A 22394-nucleotide genomic window follows, 5' to 3' on the forward strand; every position below is an offset into this window, starting at 1 on the left:
CCCATCCATCCAGGTGATTCCAGGAGTGTCCAGCCCAACTGAATCCCCTCTCCCTGGGACCCTAGCAAATCCAGCTCCACAGGCCGAGAAGGGTGCCACTGCCACACTGCAGGATCTCAAAAGCAGGCCGGGGTCCTCCAGGTCTCAGCCCTTCAGAGGATGCCCATCAAGGTCATTACAGATGGGGCGCAGCAGTCAACAGGCTGCCTCCAAGTCCGCTGTGGATGTCTGGGGAGCACCAAGATGTAACGGCAGGGTTAGGAAGGTTAAGAAGATGTAACTCTTTCGAGTAGGTTAAGAAGATGTAACTCTTGAGTACAAACCCATTTTCCATCTGTTTCAGATGAAGTTACGTTGTTTCATAGTTTGCCATTGTGAGATTTGAACTCTTGATCTTGGGGTTACAAACCCAGTACCATAACCACTTGGCTATTTAGGCCAAGCAAAGCAGACCTCGAACCCATGACCCTCACGCAGGGGCGCATGCGCTGCCGACCGAGCTAAGCAGGAATGGCACAGGTATTAATCACTTGTACATAATGTTCAGTTTGTCAGTAAACTCCCAAGTATGTCTCCTTTCCTATGGCTCCTTGTTCTGATGAACAATGTTCGTGTCGCTCAGGTGTGAAACCTTGGTCCCTGCACAAGATAAAGGCAGGTGTCTCAGTCGAGGGTCTCTTCCCTTTGCTTTGTGCAACCTTCCCTGCACACTGGTGGTGGGGCCTTCACCGTCATTGGTCACATCAGTTGTGCCTGCACCTTGATGGGACTTATCATCGCTGCCAGAATATTCTGGGACTGTATTGCAGAATTCCACCAGACCAGCCCAGGCCCTGGAACCTCATTTACAACATTCCGAAGGTGAAAGTTGCAGCATAAGTCCATTGCACCTTCTCTGCTGCAGTCTGAGGCCGCTGCACATGTGTCATCAGCCATGTCCTCTGCAAGTAGTCCTTGTCCCCAAGGAGCCAACCCTGCAGCCTCTCTGGACTCTAGAAGACCTTCTGACAACTACTGAGAATGTAGGAGTCATGGACTCCCTGGGAACCCAGCACTGACATGCAGGATGCACTTGTGGTGATTGCACACCAGCTGAACATTCAATGAGTGATTGAAATAGTTGACCACTTGTTGTCACGGAGATTTGAGCACCATGAGTGCAGTCGATGGCACCCTGCACCTGAGAGATCTGGGCAAATCCCAGTGCTCTTGCTTCCTGGCTTTCCTGATCCCAGGCAAAATGCACAAAGTTATGTGCCTTCACAAGATTGGTGTCCGTGACCTCATAGATGCATTTGTGTGTGGAGTTTGCCATATCCCACAGAGGTCACCTGTGGAGCCCTGAAAGGAGCCACCAGCATAAAAATTGAGCGCCGTGGTCACTTTCACAGCCACTGGCAGTGTTGCCCTCCATGTCCCCTTGGCACCAAATCCTGCAGCAGATGGCAGATGTAACTGACCGGTTTCCTAGACATGCCAGCCTTTGGCAACACTGGTTCTCAGTCATCTGCAGGAACGACAAGCGCTGTCTAAGGACCCTGGGTCTAGCTAGGCGCCAACCAACGACGGCTTGCTGTGGCTCTTCAGTGGCGTGCGTGGGAAACCCAGCTGCCCCTCTTCCTGAGGGTGCTGCTCCTCCCTTTCCTATTTCTCATTTCTGCCTCTCTGCGACATCATCTGAAAACAATCAGTTTCTGCACGTACACTGATTATACCCAGCTCTACTTCCCCACCATCTCTGTCACTCTCTTTTCCTTCATCTCCGCTCCCTGGAAGCCATCAGGTATGCAGCTAGGTCATCAGGTTCCATGCTCCTGATGTACTCCTTCTGCAAGATGAAAGAGACGCATGGGTTAGCTTGAGTGTACTAAAAAATCTCTCTTGATTAAGTCTGAAGGCCCCTTAATGCACCTCATTGAGTTCTGGCCACCACTTGGATGGCCAGTTTTGTGTGCTGCATGGCTGCTCCACCCCACTCCACATGACCGATTGGCGGCAGCTTTGCCCACTGGACTGAATGCTGTGCTCTCAGCCCGGTCGCAGGCATTGTCCTAACCCGCACTGCAAGGCTGCACTGTTAACTTGAGCCAAGGGGGAGACTGGCCCCACAACTCAACTCAACCGCAGTGCAACTTTCGCCCCTCCCCCACCACCACCCCTCCAACTCGCCTCAACCGCAGTGCAGCCTTTGCTCCAGCACCACACTGTCAGCCAGCTGGAAAAATGCGACTTGCCTGTGCCCTTGCCTGAATGTGTGGCGCCTCACCGGAAGTGAATGAGTAATTAGAGAAGGGGTTAGTCACTAAGGAATAAAGGAGACAATCTTACAGGAGAGAATAAATGAATAATGGACTAAAAACAAAACACTAAAAATACTCAGTAAATCAGGCAACATCTGTGGAGAGAGAAAACAGAATTAATGTTTCAGGTCAGTGGTCTTATCAGATCTCAGTTTGGATGAAAAGTCATTGACCTGAAATGTTAGCTCTTCCTCTACACAGATACCTGATCTGCATATTTTCAGCAATTTTTGTTTTTATTTCAGATTTTCAGCATCTTCTGGGATTTTGGTTTTATACAAATGATTGATGGAACTGTTTAACACTATTTTGCCTCTAGAGGAGGCTGAACAGCAACTGATAAATATTTCAAAAGCTGATCTCAAATGGACTGTGCTGCTTAAAGGATGTCACCATGCCTAGATGTATTCTGGAGGCTAGTGATATAGCAAAGGTACTAACTAAATTTCCAAATTCTTTGAATACATAAATTGCACTAATGTGTTCGAGACTGTCAAATGTTACACCTCTATCCAGAAAAGGAGAAAGGGGTAATCTAAGTAACTAGAGCAGTTAGTTGGTAGAGATAAGAAGTGATAATATAAACACTTAAAATTGAGAAGTTTGGTCAAAGTTAGAGAAAGTCTATTTATTCTGGCCTCAAAGTCAGTGACAAGGGATTATGAGAACATACGACGTAGGAGCAGCAGTAGCCTGTATGCCCTATTGAGGTTGCTCCACCATTCAATAAGATCATAGCTGAACATCTACATCAACTCCATTTACCTGTCCTATTCCAATATCCCTCAAATCCCTTAATATCTATCAATCTTTGTCTTGAATATATTTATCAACTGAGCATCTGCTGTCTTTTGGGATAGAGAATTCCAAAGATTCACAACCCTCTTCATAAACAAATTTCTCCTCAATGACAAATCAGAGTATTTTCTTAATGACCAGATACAAAGAATTTGGAGTAGCAAAGGGTTTTGGATGGCTAGCTACAAAAATCACTGAAAGCTATTGCTTAGATACAAAAGGTAATGAAAAAGATAATGACATAGCTGCCCTTATCTCATGGGGTCTGAAATACAAAGTTTGTTTTAGTTGTACAAAGCCTTGGTCAGACCCCATCTAGAGTATTGCATTCAGTTTTCAGCACTTAACCTTGGGAGGTGTAATGGATGGAATGGGTCCAGTGCAGATTCACCAGAAGTTTATACCAAGTTATAAAGGGTTAAATTATGAGGCCAGGTTGCAAAAGACTTTGCTTGCACTCCTTTTGGTTTAGCAGATTGAAAGGTGAACTAATCACTTTTTTCAACATGCTAAATATATTTGATAGAGTAGATGTAGAGAAGCCTATTCCCCTGTGGGGCAAATTCAGAACAAAATGGCATCATTTTAACATTAAGGCTAGTCGGGGTGAAATGAGTGAACATTTCACAAGATGAGGTAGTGGAATCTGGAACCTTCTTCCCCCAAGGTTGTGTTTGCTGAGAGTCAACTGAAGTTTTCAAGATTGAGATGATCAGATTTTTGTTAGGTAAGGATATCGAGGGATACAAATCAAAGGCAGGTAAATGGACTTGAGGTACAGATCAGCCACAATCTAATTAAATGGCATAAATAAGCTCGAGAAGCTGAATGGCCTCCTCCTGTTCCTATGTTATCACCCGAAAGATGGCAGTAACTTTTGTGATGGCATTTTGTCATGAATCCTATTAAGAGTTCACAAAAGAGAAAAAAAAATTCCCCGATGCTGGTGAAGCACTTTTTTTTATAAATTTGTGGATTAGAAATAAAGACAACTGATTAAGTCTTGCATTCTGTAGCATCTCATTGAATTGAACCATCTTGGCAGCAATTCATACAATTAAATTCTGAAATTCTGTGGCTATTATATAGGGAACATTTAGGCCTTCAATTTCACAGACTGAGGCTTTTCCAACTGGGGATGTTGGTGTAATTACAGAAGCAGATGATAAATTGACTTAAATAGGCAGATTATGAATATCTATTTATAAAAACTTGTTTCCCCATCCAATCAGCAATTTTTTAAAAATGGAATCTGCTGCAATGATAGTTTCATTTCTGTAGATGCAATCTACAAAAAATGACAGTTCCTACTGGCAATTTTTATTGATTTATCCACTTTGACTTTCTCTGAACCAATTTCCCTAATTGTGCAGTATATAACTGGATGCAAACAATTCAGACACATATGTATCTTTAAGTGTGTATAATATCCCACCCCCAACAAGTAGAAATCAGCTTCCTTTCCACAGGGATCTGTTTTCCACACTTCTCACTTTTTCAAGTTTTCATAATAGATGAGGAATCATAACCTCTTGTACTGGGGAGAGGTGGTTTGAGGCAGTGGCACAGTTGTATTGTCACTGGACTGGTATTCCAAAGACACAGGGGCCCCAGGTGAAATTTCAATTGAATAAAAGCCTGGAATGTAGAAGTCTGATGATGACCACAAAACCATTGCCAATTGTCGTAAAAACCTATATGGTTCACTAAAGTCCTTTAGGGAAGTAAATCTGCCGTCCTTACATGGTCTGGCCTACGTGTGACTCCAGACCCACAGTCATGCGGTTGACTCTTAAATGCCCTCCGAATAAGGGCAATTAGGCATGGGTAATAAATGCTGGCCTAGCCAGCAATGCCCGCATGCAATGAACGAATAACATTTCTAAATGAATCGAATCAATATAAACACTAAATAGAAAACCAAAAGATCCAGTGGTGACATGAGAATTTTTTGGCGGAATGAGTTATAATCAGAAATGCACTGCCCGAAAGGGTGGTGGAAGCTAGGTTTCAAAAGAGAATTGACTTAATTCTTGAAAGGGAAAATTTTGCAGGGTTTTTGGGGAAGAGCAGGAGAATGAATCTAATTGGAAATCACTCAAAGAACTTGCAAAGGCTTGATGGAGCAAATGGCCTGTGTTATCAATTTACGATTCAATTTTTTAAATAAATGTCAGGACTCGACAGAAATCAGCTTATAAGAAAAGAAATTCAGGTTAAATTTCAGGTGTGCCTCTTCAGAGCTGTCGCAAAGAAGCTCAATGTTGGACAACCAGTGACGCTCACATCCCACAAAATAAAAAAAACACACTGCTTGCATTAGCTAGAAAGCTGCACTAAAGCTGTACATCTTCCATCAAAACATAATTCTTTCAAATAGCCTTTGAAATGATTTTTTATGTTGGGATCCAAAACAGGGGATAATAGGAAGCCCTTGGACACATTCCAATGTATGAATTATAAGTCAGATCTCTGAAGTATTCAATTTCTTGATGGTGCGTTTGACTCTGTTTCCGTCATGCAATTGAATGACAGCCTAGTGTAGGCCTGGAGAAAACAAGGGATTCCCATCATGGGCCAATATTCAAGAGTTTGAGTCTCCAAAAATGCTCTTGGGACTCTTCCAGAGGTGATTCGTGAGTACGTCCATTGCTGCACCTTTAAAGGTGTGAATCTTTTCATATTTTCTCTAAAACTCAAAACGTGTGATCTTCAAAAGAATTCTTATTGAGCTATGCGCCCATTTAAAAATTTCTAAAGCTGTCATGCAGCATGAAGTTTTCTTTTCTTACCAGCTTTTAAATGCAACATTTATAAACTCAAGATAGTTACTGTCCCTTTAAGACTCTGTTCAGGAGGAACAGAGAGTTGGGGGTGGGGAGCTATTTACAATTTTATATGGACTGGTGTATTTAACTCTCATTATTTTGTCATTCCCCCTTGAACTGCTCACTTATAGAATATACTTTGAAGACCTTGGCAGCAAAGAGGGCTGTGCAATTCGAACTGTAAAATCAATTTGGCACTGTGTTCTGAGATGGAGAGGAAACACGCCCGTGACATTCCTGAAGTATAACTAAGAATAACATGAAACATGTGTGGCTGTGTTTCGACAGAGGAATGGAAACCATAGGGTGTAGGCAGAATGCTACTGTACTGAACCTTGACCACAGCCTGGACAACTAATCATTCAAGGTAGCCATAGCTCCAAATTGCTAAACTCTTCACTGGACATTTTTATTCTTCCCTATACTCGCAAGACAAGTGGGTCTTTTGTTCATGATTTAAGTATTATGAAATGAAGTTTTGACCATTTTAACAGCACCATCTTCAATTTAGGAGAACACCGAAGAAAATTTAGCATAGTAAGTAAAAGAAGGTAATGGAAATACAGGTTTATGCTCTCCCACCTCTCTCATGTTCTGAAGTTTGTGTAGATGTGTGTTAAAATTATGGAGCAGGCGCTTTTCATTTTTGGACTCCCCATAACCAGCTTAAAAAAAAGGGGAGGGGGAAGGCTTACTAATCAACTGCTCACTAGCCACCTAAAACCTCACCCAATTTCTGAGCAGTGGACAGCCAGCAATTCTGCCCAAAACAGGCACTGGGCCTACTTCGCATATTTAAATCAGCCTTTTGTAAGGCCCTGAAACAATTTTGGTGTTCCTCTGGGCTGAAGACATGCTCCGCTCAGTGGGACTGACGGTTAAGCAGCCAAACCAGCCGTTGTCACCACAAAAACAACATCTAACCTGTTGCTATTCGCTCATTGCCACCACCACGGCCCCCACCCCCACATTGGCTCCCTATCTTTCCTCCCTCCCTTGTCTTTACTTGTGGCTCAGCTGTGTGGAGAAGCTTCTGGATTTCTTGCACTTATTAAGTGCTGGTACCTCGCCAATCAAACTAAAATGACGTACAGTCATGAAAATGGCTCACTGCATCTTGCTACTGTGGACAGACATGCAGTGCAATTGGGCTGGCGGTGTGATTGGACATCACAGGTTTGTTCCTGTAAATGCAAAGTAATGTAGTTTCTCACTTTAATAATCTTGAGTTCATGAAATTTTAATAATGTAGGCTGTAAAATTGGCCTTGGCAGCACCTATTTGAGCACTATGGGTGCTGCTCAGGGACCAAAATGGCATCCAGTAATGCATACATACTTCTGTGCATTGTGTAAGAGGCCATCTTGCTGAGGGCATGTGTGCATATCTAATTCTTTTAATTTATTAACAGGTATTGGGCATCGTTGGCGAGGCCAGCATTTGCTGCACATCCCTAATTGCCCTTGAACTGAGTGGCTTGCTAGGCCATTTCAAAGGGCAATTAAGAGTCACCCAGATTACTGTGGGTCTGGAGTCACATTTTGTTTTATTCATCTGCAGATGTGGACTTCGCTGGCTGGGCTAGCATTTATTACCCATCTCTAATTACCTTTGAGAAGGTGCCTTGAACCACTGCAGTCCATGTGGTGTAAGTACACCGACAGCGCTGTTAGGAAGGGAGTTCCAGGATTTTGACTCAGCGACAGTGAAGGAACAGCGATATATTTCCAAGTCAGGGTGGTGAGTGGCTTGGAGGGAAACTTCCAGGTGGTGGTTTTCCCATCTATCTGCTGCCCTTGCCCTTCTAGATTGTCTTGGTCATGGGTTTGGAAGGTGCTGTTGGAGGAGCCTTGGTGAAGCCCTGCAATGCATCTTGTAGATGGTACACACTGCTGCTACTGTGCACCAGTGGTGGAGGGAGTGAATGTTTGTGGATGTGGTGCCAATCAAGCGGGCTGCTTTGTCCTGGACAGTGTAAAGCTTCTTGAGTGTTGTGGGAACTGTACTCATCCAATCAAGTGGGGAGTATCTCATCACACTCCTGACTTGTGCCTTGTAGATGGTGGACAGGAGTTAGGAGGTGATTTACTCGTTGCATGATTCCTAGCCTCTGACCTGCTCTTGTAGCCATAGCATTTATATGGCTAGTCTAGTTCAGTTTCAGGTCAATGGTAATGCCCAGGATGTTGATAGTGAGGGTATTCAGTGATGGTAATGCCACTGAACATCAAGGGGCAATGGTTAGATTCTCTCTTGTTGGAGATGGTCATTGGCACTTGTGTGGCGTGAATGTTATTTCCCACTTGTCAGCCCAAGCCTGATGTTGTCCAGGTCTTGCTGCATTTGGACACGGACTCCTTCAGTATCTGAGGAGTCGTGAATTGTGCTGAACATTGCACAATCATCAGCGAACATTCCCATTCTGACCTTAAGATGGAAGGAAGGTCATTGATGAAGCAGCTGAAGATGGTTGGGCCAAGGACATTACCCTGAGGAACTCCTGCAGTGATGTCCTGGAGCTGAGATGACTGACCTCCAACAGGCACAACCATCTTCCTTTGTGCTAGGTATGACTCCAATCAGCAGAGGGTTTTCCCCGATTCCCATTGACCCCAGTTTTGCTAGGGCTCCTTGATGCCACATTCTGTCATGAGCTGAGTGGGCCTGGCAGAACCCAAACTGGACATCAGTGAGCAGGTTATTGCTAAGCAAGTACCGCTTGATAGCACAGTTGAGGACCCCTTCCATTACTGATGATCCAGAGTAGACTGATGGGGTGGTAATTTGGCCGATTGGATTTATCCTACTTTTTGTGTACAGGACATACCTGGGCAATTTTCCACGTAGCTGGGTAGATGCCAGTGTTGCAACTGTACTGGAACAGCTTGGCTAGGGGTGCGGCAAGTTCTGGAGCACAAGTCTTCAGTACTATTGCCGGAATATTGTCAGGTCCCATTGCCTTTGCAGTATCCAATCCCTTCAGCTGTTTCTTGATATCAAGTGGAGTGAATTGAATTGGTTGAAGATTGGCACTTGTGATGCTGGGGACCCTGGAGGAGGCTGAGATGGATCATCCACTCAACAATTCTGGCTGAAGATTGTAGCCAAATGCTTCAGCCTTATCTTTTGCACTAATGTGCTGGGCTCCTCCATCATTAAGGATGGGGATATTTGTGGAGCCGACTCCTCCTCCAGTGAGTCATTTAATTATCCAGCACCATTCACGGCTGAATGTGGCAGGACTGCAGAGCTTAGATCTGATCCGTTGGTTGTGGGATGGCTTAGCCCTGTCTATCACTTGCTGCTTATCACAGATGTGTGCGTTGTTGGCAAGGTCAGCATTTGCTGCCCATCCCTAATTGCCCTTGAACTGAGTGGCTTGCTAAACCATTTCAGAGGGCAATTAAGAGTCAATCACACTGCTGTGGGTCATTACATGTAGGCCAGACCAGGTAAGGATGGCAGATTTCCTCCCCTAAAGAGCATTAGTGAATCAGACAGATTTTTACAACAATCGACAATGGTTTCATGGTCATCATTACTGAAACTAACTTTATATTCCAGATTTATTAACTGAATTCAAATTGCACCAACTACCATTGCGGGGCTTGAACCCATGTCCCCTGTCCCCAGAGCATTAGCCTGGGCCACTGGATTATCAGTCCAGTGACATTACCACTACACCTCCATCTCCCCTAAATACCCACCTGTAGGACGCAGAGCAGGGAAATCATAACATTGGTCAGCATGTATTGCCAATTTGACCTCAGTGGTACCATTTTGAATCTCAGTGCTCCAGCAGTGTCCTCTATTAATCCCATACAGCTGAAGATGTTAAGGACCCCTCCCCATGCCCCGCACCTCGCCACATCCCCCCACGCCCGCAAGAGTTGTCAACTATTTATAGGTTAGTTGTTTATTAATTTCTTATGGCTGTTGCTACAATCCTACAAATGTTTAGTACTTTCAAAGTTCCATCAAGTTGTAATGGCCCACAAAGAGAGGTATGGCATGTGCTGGAAGGCCTGTTCACTGAATTCAAGGCTCCTTCACATACCAGTTGGCACGAGTGTACTAGCAGGCATTTCTCTTGGAATACAGTGTGAGCATAAGACAAGCAGAGCAGGGCAAGTCCCTAGAGGGGGAGGGATTGGGGGTGGAGAAGGGCTGTCAGCAGGAGGGCAGAGGGAACAATTCTCCTAGCTGAACCTCAGTGAGGAACAGCATGTGAGATGTCTGTGCTTCAAGATGGTTACTATCACTGAAATCTTCCACCTGCTGCAGCCACAACAGAATGACAGAATTGTTACAACACAGAAGGAGGCTATTTGGCTGTAGCAATGAACTTTTATGGGGTGAATTTTCATTCCAGGGTCAGGAATCCAATGACTGGAAAATTTCTGAATCCCAACCCTGAACAGTATCCATGTCAGCCACTAATTGGCTCAGAACCAAGTTCAGTGCCCAATTAAGGGCATCAGGCACAGGCAGGAGCTAAGCATGGAGGGATAATTTAAAAGGCAAATAGCAACCATGACTGAGCCTGCCATTCCCTTTGAAAATGGATGAGCAGGGAGAGCAGAGGGCCAGCTCTGATGCCTCCCTTGAGGCCCCGATTGAGGCTGTGGTGGACAGGAGAGCTGCGCTCTTCCCTCCATATGGAAGAAACACCATCTGAGCGAGCCAGACCAAACAGGCATGACTAGAGGCGGCTATGACTACCAGATGTCCGTTGTTCCCCTTGAGTCTAAACACAGTCTCCTCGCAAAATCAAGCCTCTGAGCTATTGCAATTGCAACCCTGTGCCTCCACAATAGCAACTGAGTTTAAATACCGAGCACAAAAGAAGATGGTTGTGGTTGTTGGAGGTCAGTCATCTCAATTCCAGGACATCACTGCAGGAGTTCCTCAGGGTAGTGTCCTAAGCCCAACCATCTTCAATTGCTTCATCAATGACCTTCTTTCCATCATAGGGTGAGAAGTGGGGTTGTTCGCTAATGATTGCACAATGTTCAGCACCATTCACAACTCCTCAGATATTGAAGCCGTCCATGTCCAAATGCAGCAAATCCTGGACAACATCCAGGCTTGGGCTGACAAGTGGCAAGTAACATTCATGCCACACAAGTGCCAGACAATGACCATCTCCAACAATAGAGAATCTAACCATCGCCCCTTGATGTTCAGTGCCATTACCATCACTGAATCCCCCACTATCAACATCCTGGGCATTACCATTGACCAGAAACTGAACTGGACTAGCCCTATAAATACTGTGGCTACAAAAGCAGGTCAGAGGCTAGGAATCGTGCGATGAGTAACTCACCTCCTGACTCCGTAAAACCTGTCCACAGTCTAAAAGGCATTTCAAGAGTGTGATGGAATACTCACCACTTGCCTGGCTGAATGCAGCGCCCACAACACTCAAGAACTTTGACATCATACAGGACAAAGCAGCCCACTTGATTGGGACCCCATTCACAAACATTCACTCCCTCTACCACCGAAGCACAGTCGCAGCAGTGTGTATCATCTACAAGATGCACTGCAGGGACTCACCAAGGCTCCTTCAACAGCACCTTCCAAACCAACGACCACTACCATCTAGAAGGACAAGGGTAGTAGACACATGGGAACACCACTGCCTGGAAGCTCCCCTCCAAGCCACTCACCATCCTGATTTGGAAATATATCACTGTTCCTTCACTGTCGCTAGGTCAAAATCCTGGCACTCCCTCCCTTACAGCAATGTGGGTGTACCTATACCACAGGATTGTGGCCTTTCAAGAAGACAGCTCCCCACCTCCTTCTCAAGGGCAATTAGGGATGAGTAATAAATTCTGGCCTAGCCAACGACACCCGTATCCCATCTATGAATATAAAAAAACTTCGGCCCTTTTATATAACTTTGTCACACTGCAGTCATGAGCACTAATGGCACCCTGTGTGCTCCCATCAACTATGCTCAAACTTATTTCACACCTTTCATGTTCCCTATGCTAGCCAGTTGAAAATTGCTAACTGTTGCTCCCCATCCTCCTAACCAGCTCTACAATGAGCTCAATAAGCAATTAATTGAACCCGTGCCATTTGCTGACTCTTCCCTTTTCACCTTCCTTTTGAAAACCTAATCACATCATTAAGGCGTCAGAAGCCTGAGATGCCTTCGGAGTGCACGATTTTCCAGGCTCACCCTCAACCAAACTCAAACCCACAGAGGGTTGCCAACTGCGCTTACTGTATTCAGGAGGTTTCATCACATGACTTGCCCCCACGCTCGAGCCATCAGTCGGCCAATACATCCATCCTTGTGATGTGCTGCCTTCCTGTGCCAATTGGAAAGCAAAAAGTCTCATCACTCAATTGGATGATGCTTGACTGTCAGCCAAACACCCTTTTGTTCTGATTCTCAATATTTTTATATCTGGTAAAGAGAAATGTTGAAAGAAAATGAAAAAATATTTTTTATTATCCCAATGATTTTTATCCAGGTTTGCACACAGCTGTGTCCTGGAGATTGATCTTCAATTCCTGGAGACTCTTGGTCAGACGGTAACAGTGAGCATCACAGACAAGGCCAATTCCATCCTCATCCAACATGCATGCACACACTTTGAGCAGAGCCCTCTGAACTATGAGCTCTCCTCCAGGACATGGTGGGATTTGAAAACAAAGATGAGAAATTTCAAATTGAGGTGTTGTTGGAAAAGGCACCAATGCATCTCAGTAGCTGTTGCTTGTGCTACAGTGGTAGTTGGAATATCAGAAGCTGCATTATTAGTTGGGTCCACAAGTATACAAAGGGAGTCAGCCACCACTTCCATGCCAGGAAGGGTGGGCTCCATGCTTTCTTCAGGGCCATGTGCCAACTTGCTGCTGGGCTCCTTCATGCTCCTTGACGTTGAATGCAGGCATTCTGGCAGGCTTCCCATCAGCATTCTTTTGTAGGCTGCCCCATCGAAGTCCTCATCTGAATACTTTGAACAAACCCATTCTAGTGAGCTGGCACCTGTGCTATCCTTACAACCTGCTCTGTCTGCAGTGCACTCATGCCTGGTGTCTCAATCAAAACCTGGAGGCTGAGTATCAAATTTATTGCCCATAGTTTTCAACAGCATTTAGTGAGCCATTTAAGTGATATGGTAAGTTGTATCTGGACAATGATACTAAAAATTTAAACATGTAAAAGGACTACTTTTTTCTGTGCATTGACACACTTCAAATCCTGGAGTTTCTCTGTTATGTTGCCAAAGGCCATCGACTTCCATCTCTGCACCTTTATTCACTTGTGTCCCACAGTCATTAAGTTTGTCACCCAGCGAGCACTGACGGAATTCGGCCACACAGAATGTCACAGTTAAAACCATCCTCTCCCCAGCCAATGTCTGTGGTCAAATGCGGTCAATGCTCGCTGGGTGACAAACTTGATGACTATAGGCGGTCGTCAATTGGCTGCCCTGGCTGTCTGTTAGTTAATATGGGGATCATTGGAGAACAATGAGGACTGAGAACTCTTGCCTCCCAACCCTTACTTCCCAACCCCCCAGTCCAGTTCATTGCTGCTGAAATCCACATTCATTCTTTCTTTATGCTTTGACTTTGCACTGGCATCATGAGCTCCACTCTACATTAATATAAATTAATTCAAAACACTACCACTTGTATTCTGCCCTACCCAGCTGTCTTTACTGATTTCAGCTGGGTCCCTTTCTCCAAATTGTCCCATGGTTTTCATCCCATCTCTGCAATCTTAACTATTAAATGCAGCATAAGCTTCTTGGAAATATTATTATGTCTGGCGGCCCTACACCCCCAAAATCCAGTTCAGCATCAGTGTCTTCAATCAGCACAGTCCTGCACTTTGAATCTCTCTTCTAAAAACCCTCCCAACTGTGCAGCACTCCCTCAGTTAGCCTAAATGTTGTGCCTGAAGTGGAACTTGAACTGGCAATCATCTAACTCGGAGGCGAGAATGTTACCAATTGAGCCAGAGCTGACAACTGACAAGCACCTATAGTCATCAAGTTTGTCACCAGCGAGCATTAACTGAATTTGACCACACAGGATGTCACAGTTGAAACCATCTTCTCCCCAACCAATGCCTGTGCAGTTAGTTGATGTGGGGATCATTGGAGAACAATCAGGGCCAAGAACTCTTCCCCCCACCAGTCCAGGAATGGTAAACCATGTCACCAGTGCCTGACTAAAATCTGCAAAGTCAGCACGGAGCATGAATTGGATTTTCCTCCTGTTGCAGAAAGCCAAGTACAACACCAATATGCAAGGCGCCTCACTCCTGTATCCATTTAGTCCCACTCCCCTGCTTTATCCATAGAATCCAAAAGCCTGGAGGGAGGCCACTCATTCCTGTATGGCCTCCTTCTATACTGTTAGATTTTATGGAAGGAGCAGGACTGTGTGACTAATTAGGTAGCAGCTTCAAAGAGCTAGTAGAGGCGAAATGACTTCCTCCTATTGCTGTAGGATTCTATGGAACTGAAGCAATATAGAGAACAAAAACAACTTTTAAGATTAACAGGTAACCGCTGAATAAAAGGAGAATGTTATATCTATTTTAATTTGCTGTAACGCTTCCACTGTGGCCCACAGAGGGTTAATTGGTTTGCTACAGCAAGTCTGTTCTCCTTAGAGTGGCTGTTGCAGTTGTATAGAGGGAGGGGAGGGGACTTGCACAACTCGGCGCTGCAGTTAGAGCAGTGTGTGAAAGCAGCTGCTGAACGAACCAGCCGCCCACATCAGGAAGTGGTCGGATCTCTCTGAGAGGAAGGGGAAGTAGGGGAAGGTTCTCAGAAGCAGTCTCGCAGCCCTTTTCTTTACTTTCAGCCGTTCATGTTGACGGAACAGAGTCCATGAACTGAAGCAACTCCTTTCAAAAGAAAAAGAACATTTAAGTTTCTTTTCAACTGCTTCATTGTGATTTTTTTTGTTTGCAGGTAAGTTCGCTATTTTGGATGTCCCCTTTCAGAGCGAGGATAGTTCGCTTGTTTGTGTAAAAGTTTCTTTCGGTGAAGCTTTTCAATACAGCCGAGTAGGGTAGAGCTTGTCATGAAGTGTTTGTAACTGTTTAAACTGAATCTGTAGTTAGTTCCAAGAAATTACCACAAGTTATCTCAGTGGAAGCAACATCTTGCTCAGTTGTGTCTGGGGAGAGGGTATACCATGAGCCATTTTTCTGTACTGTTGGTATTGGAGGAATCCGATCAAATGGTAGGCAGCAATTTAATATTTCCTCGTTTAAGGTGTCACTTTAACCAGGACAGTGTCCCATATTGCAACCCTAGAACCCATAGAAGGTGGGTCCCAACTCAATCTTCCGATCCAGAGGTGAAACTATTACCAGCTATGACACTTTTTTTTTTGAAATTTTCTATGTGCTACTCTGGAAGCACTTGAGAAATATGTCGTCTTAACCCTTTGTGTGCTGAAGGAGCTATCAGTCCCTGCCAGTTGCCTGTTTGTGTGGTCTAGCGATGCACGATTGTGTAATTTTACGTTACAGTTTTAAAGCTGGCAGTCATTTTATTTTTAAACTGATCTTTTGGAGGATGGAAATGGAAATTTCGGTGCTCGGCAAGTTTCTATTTGCTCTGGCGTGGAGCATTAGGAAAGAATTATTAACCAGCACTGTGAACCTGGATAGGATTTCTTTGGAAAGTATGGCGTAAGTGTGGAGTGTTGAAGGAGCAGGAGCGATCTACTGGCGGGTGTTATAGAGATGTCTGCTGTGGCCAGCAGTGGGTTGTATAAATGGAAAGTATTAGTCAGTGGGGAAAAAAAAACTTTTGTTAATGTGTGTTTCTGTTCAACATTTTATATATTCTACAGCATCACTCAGCTTGTAGCACACTCAGCTGTTAGAAAGCTGTGGATTCTGCTCTTAATCCTGAGATTTAAGCACAAAATCGAGACTGACACTGAGGGAGCCTGAACTGCCATCTATGACTGAGGTGTTAAGACAAGACTCCGTTTGCCCTTTCGGGTGGTCATAAAATATCCTGTGCCACTAAGTCAAAGAAGAGGAAGTGTCTTCTGCTCCCAGTGCCTTGGCAGATATGTATCCCTTAACCCACATCACAAATAAAGCTATCTAGCCATTTACCTTATTTGTGGAGTTTATTGTGCACAAATTGGCCCCCACATTTCCTAGATTTCAACAGTGAGCAGACTTCAAAAGTACTTCATTGGGGATGTCTTGGGGTTGTGAAAGGTGCCATACAAATAAAGTTGCCAATCCTCTAGTATTGATCTGGAGTCTCCAGGAATTGAAGATTAGTCCCCAGGCCACTGCTGAGATCAACCAGGGAGAAAAATCCTAAAGGCATTAAGATTTTTTTAAAATGCTGGTTTTCTTTTTCCTTTTCTTAGATAATAAGTGATGATGTCCAATGAGAATATTGGGGAAGGGGGATAAAAAGGCTGTTGGACTGAAAGTTAAGAGTCACCCAAATGGGTAGCCAGGAGTCTGTTGAATTCCCAGTTGACGTGGGAAGGCGGAACATTGCAGATGACTGACCAATGGTGATGCTTAGGGTCAGGGTGGTTGAAGGTAAGAGGTCATGTGACAAAACCTCCAGGAATACAGTTAACCAGAGTTGGCAACCCAACAAAAATGCAAGACTTTGAAAGTAAAATCAAAAATGGTGGAAATTTTTAGTAGGCTGATCAGCATCTGGAGGGGAAAAATAAGAGAAATCCCAGGTGCGATCTGTCCAAGAACATTGTTGTCCTGATTCATGATTGCACTCGATATTTCTCAGATACCAATTGACTTGCTGTGCATTTCCAACATTTATGTTTTATTTCAGAGTTTCAGTATTCACGGTTTTGTATTATGTCAGACATGATTAATAGTCTTAAGGTCTGCCCTGGCTGGTTGGTTCTGGTGATTACTGGCAGAGTTTTTGTGTGCCCATTATTTCAGGCTCTTACTGGTGCATTATTAGCAAGAAACATTTCACTGTATGAGTTTCCGCCCTCTCTTTTCTTTGCACAACTTCAGCTAGTACATTCTCTGCATCTGTCGCTGTGGGTACACAGCCAGTACAGCTGTAATTCCAATGTTCCTTACGTCATCAACCCAGATCTGGCAATACCATTCATCTATTGACAGTAAAACATATAATTGTTAATGAGTGCATTCAGTCAGGTCATCTTTTAATTCTGATGGGAATTATTCTTAGCTCCTTAGGGACATTGACATGTAATATTTTGAGGCGACAGTTTTAAACTATTCTTGATCTGAAGCCTGTCTCAATGATCTGATCATTATCTCCTACCATAATTTGAAAAGATTTTGAAGCAAAGCCTGACAAAATCTGTTTTTCTAGACTTTCTTTTCTACCAGATAATACAATGGAAAATTACACCTCAATTTAACTTTCTGCAATTCTTTGTTTCAGAGGCTGCAGTCTTTCCCTGCTTACAATGCTCACTTTCCTTGTTAGGAGGGTGTTTTTAAAAAAAAAACCCAGCAATAAACCTATCAACACACTCAATGTTGTTCCTTGTTCACCAATCGAAGTATTGCTCAAAAGTGCTGTGCAAGGCCCTTGGAGCCTCTCAGTGAGATAGCTTTCCCCTTTCCCCTAAGCTGATGGGCTCATCTCTTTTATTAGGGAAAAGCCAGGGTACTTTTATATGTTTATAAAAAAAAAATTCCTGGCATTTGAGTGTCACATGTGTTGTCCATCTCTGGTGCCCTTGAGAAGATGGTGGTGAGCTGCCTTCTTGAACCACTGCAGTCCATGTGATGAAGACACTTCCAAGGTGTTGTTAGGTAGGGGGTAGCAGGATGTTGGCCCAGCAACACTGAAGGAATGGCAATATGTCCAAGTTCAATACAGTGCATGACTTGGAGAGAAACTTGAAGGTGATTCTATCCTCATGCACCAGCTGCCTTTGTCCTTTTTTAGGTGTTGAGAGGCAACAGATTTGGGAAATTCTGTTGAAGAAGCCTTGGAATTCAAGACTAAAATTTAAACTCAAACCTTCTGTTAAGTACACAATACCCTTGTGTTGAAGCCATCGAGATACTGACTTTATCTTCTTAAGTAAGACAGTGAAGCTTTGGATACAATTTTTGTGAGTTCTCTGATGTAACTCAATGAGTGGGGTCCATCCCATTGTTCACTAAATTTTTTTGCTTAATGAGAGAAATATGAAATTTGGCTTGTACTGGTCCAAGCTTCAAAAAGTTGGTCTGCTGATTCTGTTGGAGAGAAGTAATAATATGGAATGCATTTGTTTCTCTAGCTGATGTATATTTTGAATATCTTGATACTTTCATTTCGCAACTGTCAGATCAAAATGTTCCAGCAGTTAGGATAGTTGCTAAACTAATAACAAATCCTGTATGTGAGATCATTTTAAGGCACAGAAGTTGGGGCTAACCTAATGGTTTAGCATGTTGCTTAGGTGAGTAGCTGAGCCATACATTCTGCAATTATCCCCAGGTTCAAGTTAACCAACCCCAGGTACAATTGGTAGTAATGCTGCTAGGTTAGGGTGGGGAAACCTGGTCAGTGTTTCCATCCCTGATCAGTACCCAGTAACACCGAATGTTGGTTATGAAAAGGGTGAAACTCAGCTGTGATAATCTTTGCGGTTGAATATTCACTGGTGAGGTTCTGAATGGCATTTCAGATCATAAGAACTAGGAGTAGGCCACTGGGCCCATCGAGTCCTCTCCACCATTCAGTAAGATCTTGGCTGATCTGATTATGGCCTTAATTCCACTTTCCTGCCTGCCCCATGACCTTTGACTCCCTTGTAGATCAAAAAATCTATCTAACTCAATTTTGAATATACTCAATGACCCAGCCTCCCCTGCTCTTTGTGGAAGAGAATTCCAAAGACAGCCCACTGAGAGAAGAAATTCCTCCACCTCCTCCTTAAATGGGAGACTCCTTATTTTTAAACTCTGCCCCACGAGGAGAATCATCCTGTCAGCATCAACCCTGTCAAACCCCATCTCAGATAGCATCCCTCGGATGATACTCTCACAAGATGTCACAGTCTTGGGGAGGTAAAGAAAATTGGTCAGAAAAATATGTATAACATATTTGAATATATAATTGCAGGGCTATAGGGAAATAGCAAGGGAGTGGGACTAATTGGATAGCTCTCCCAAAGGACAGGCATGGGAGCAATGGGCTAAATGGCATCTTTCTGCTTGTATATAAAGTTAAAATGAAATGTTAATGCTCAGTACGTTATTCATCTATCGTTGCAAACTAAATATACATATTAATGATTGGTATTTATTTAAAAACTGGATGTAGCTTTGAAAACAAAAGCACTTTTCCCAAATTTACCCTATGTTGCTAGTGAGGCTAATGTAGGTCACAGCTGTGAGTACAGAGGTCATGTTTAGGATGATGAGTGCAACCGAGCTGCCAACTAAAGGTCAAAGATTATTGTTCAGATGTAAGACCACAAGATCAAATATGTTAAATACACTATTGCGGCAGTGGGTTAACCTCTTAGGGGTTTTACATGTTCCCCATCAGGGGTGTGGATTGAAGGCATTTAACACAGAGGACCGGGCACCCATTTAGGAGTCATAGCAGAAGGAAAGAAATAGTGCATCCAATAGGAAATATTAATTTAAAAATGTCCCACAATTGTAACCAGACATTCCTGAAAAATATCCAAGTGATGGCTTTGGGAGTGTAGCAAACCACTTTTGTGCTCTGTGAGCTGGATATAAATATTTTATCTAAAGCTATGAAAAGCCCATTAGTGCATGCTAGAGTTGTTACAATAACCAATGACTTCATGTTGCTCTATTTCTGTATCAATGCATGGCTCCGGTAGCTACTAATTCCCTCCATCTGCTTTAGTTCTAGAACAGAAATGTCTTACCACAGCTTCCTCCTCGAACCAATCAGTTGTCATGCCTGGAATAAAGACAGGACCCGTGAGTATTTATTTTACAAACAAGTGCAGATCAAACAGTTCTGACTCCCCGGAAATAAAGTGATTGCAACCAGATGTCCTTGTTTCAAATGCTGACCAACTTCAGTGCTTCTTAACATCATTGCATATCTCCAGAATTCAATAGCCTCAATACTGCTAATTGATTGATTCCACAGAAAGGATTGGAAAAAAGTGTTCCATTTAAATGTGTTGTTAAAGCTTTGTGCTTTCATATGCTTTGTAAAAGAGCTGCTAAGACGATAGTTAAAATGAGAATGAGTTAAACCTAGATATTGTTTTGCCATAGACTGTAACTAATATGAAATTTGTTAGCCTGCCTCAGTACTTGATAAGCATGTCACACCCATTGTGGCTGATCCCTTCTTGTTGTGAACCAATGGAGATAAATAACTAAGAGACACAGGGGCTTTTTAACAATCCTGCAAAGAAAGTTCGGTCCAGCTAAGGCTGCAAAGTCAGGTTTTAAACCGAACACTGCAAGAGCTAGGCTCAGAAAGAGATTTCAGGGGGCTAGTTGGAAGTTGATTTTGTTTAAGTCAAATATAACAGTGCTCTGATGTGGTGTCACATAGCGTGTTCGACATTTTAAATTGTCACTCAAAAACCGGTTGTACTGATTGAACTGAGTCTGAATATAACTGTTGCTCTGTAGTTTGCATGTTGTGAAATGAAACAGTTTAACAATTTGATACCTGGTTTGGTCTGACCAAATATTTTCTCAGTTTGCCTTTGAAAAGGTTAAAGACGAGTATCCACTTCAGATAACAAGAATACCTCATGGTTATAAGCAGGGGCTACATTATCAGACAATGAGATGTTGGGCAATATAGGTACAGGCCTAAATATAAGGCATTCAGATCAAGTATGAGAGCAATGAGCATTACTATACCAAAGAGAATATCTAAGACAAGACCCTAAACATGTGTGTGATTTAATGGAACTTGTCCCATTAGGCAGAACTAATGTACAGTTTAGAGCCCTAGTCACTAGGTTGTTAAGCATAAATTAGCCTTTAGTCCCAGCATATCATTTGTAGGGTGTCTGATCACTCTGTTTGGAAAAATTGTGCTCTGATTGGCTCTGCGATGTACACTCCAACATAACTGAGAACAGTAATGACTAATCAAAGATGCCCACATGAGATTTTAACTGACAAGTCAGTCCAAGCGCCTTGAAGTTGGTGAGTTACATGCTATAGGCAGCAGCTTGCAAAATTTTCAAAGGCCTGCTTTGTTCAATTACTGGAGACTATTTGACAGCTCCTAACAAAAAGACCCTTATGGAGGAAGCTGTTGAATTCACAGACTGAGAAATGTATGCATTTAACTGAAATTCATGGAAACAACCTGTGCAGTAATGTAAAATCCAGATGGGTAAAACGCAAGAGAAAGATTACAGCTTCAATAAATCAAATGCAGATGGATCAAGGATCACTCTGGTACTTGATGCTAACCAGGATTTTTAATCTTTGTCCCGCTTGTACTCTCAAACACTGTTGCAGCAGGAAACAACAGTAACTCAGTTCAACAGTTGCTCAGGCCCACTAAATTTTACCTTTCCCAATACATAATACTGCTGCATTTTGACAGAATCCCATTGCAGTGAGTGCCTAACGAACCACAACTTCCCTTTGTGGCTGCGGTGAAGGGAGCCTCGTGAACCCTTGCTAATTTTACTGGTGAGGAAGTTGAAAAGTTCCATATTGCTTTTTGAGTTTTTACAGTGAACTTTTTGCATAGGAAAAACCAACTTTGATACAAAGGTGCATCCATATTTTAAAATAATCACCTCAAAATAATTTTAAAGAGAGAGCCCCTAAAAACCTCTCTAAACCCCTCTATGTTGAGTTCTCATCCCTCTGGCTTTATTTGGCACATTCAATTATTTCTATTCCAAGTTTAAAACATATTTTCCCTCAGCAATGTTGGAGCTTGTCTGAAAGCAGCATGCAATTCGGCTTGCATTTGACTTGTTGAGTGGCACTGGTATGCTGAAGGATTGCTCAGGCAACTACGGAAGCATTTGTTCTAGCCCAGGCTTGTATGGTCTCGCAGTGCTAATTCACAAAAATAAATAAATAGAAGGTAGTTTGAACATGTTCAGATGGAGCTGATTTAAAGTTGCAGGGCGTCCCTCTTCTCCTCTCCCCTCCCCTGACCCCCCCCCCCCCCCCCCCCCCCCCCCCTGAATTTTGATTTTGAAAGTGTTCTACTTTCTCAGTTTAGGTCTTCCCAAAGGCTATCCACCATTCAAATGTCGCTTAGGGAAGTAAATCTGCTCTCCTTACCTGGTCTGGCCTACATGTGACTCCAGACCCACAATGACGTGGTTGACTCTTAAATGCCCTCTGAACAAGGCCTAGCCAGCAATGGCTACATCCCATGAACGAATCAAAAAAAAATTGACATCTAAGAGGGCACACAGCTGACCTACTCATATTAGGGTTGCCAACTCTGGTTGGGTGTAGTCCTGGAGGTTTGAACACATGACCTTCCACCTCCTGCAGCCA

At 43.5% G+C, this 22394-nt stretch overlaps 1 protein-coding gene across 2 annotated transcripts in view; it reads left to right on the plus strand.

Annotated features, from left to right (window-relative positions):
• The first annotated feature begins 14568 nt into the window (after positions 1 to 14568).
• Positions 14569 to 22394, plus strand: part of arpc1b (actin related protein 2/3 complex, subunit 1B) — a 42540-nt gene continuing 34714 nt past the window's right edge. Inside the window, exons 1-3 of one of the 2 annotated variants that reach the window (XM_041207060.1) lie at positions 14687 to 14880; positions 16313 to 16493; positions 19789 to 19865. In XM_041207060.1, the coding sequence (XP_041062994.1) occupies positions 19802 to 19865 (64 nt within the window). In that variant the 5' untranslated portion in view covers positions 14687 to 14880; positions 16313 to 16493; positions 19789 to 19801. Of the gene's footprint in view, positions 14881 to 16312; positions 16494 to 19788; positions 19866 to 22394 lie in introns of both variants that reach the window. The other variant, XM_041207058.1, reaches the window with a different exon arrangement.

The sequence above is a fragment of the Carcharodon carcharias genome, chromosome 15 (assembly GCF_017639515.1).
Source record: "Carcharodon carcharias isolate sCarCar2 chromosome 15, sCarCar2.pri, whole genome shotgun sequence".
Lineage (NCBI taxonomy): Eukaryota > Metazoa > Chordata > Chondrichthyes > Lamniformes > Lamnidae > Carcharodon > Carcharodon carcharias.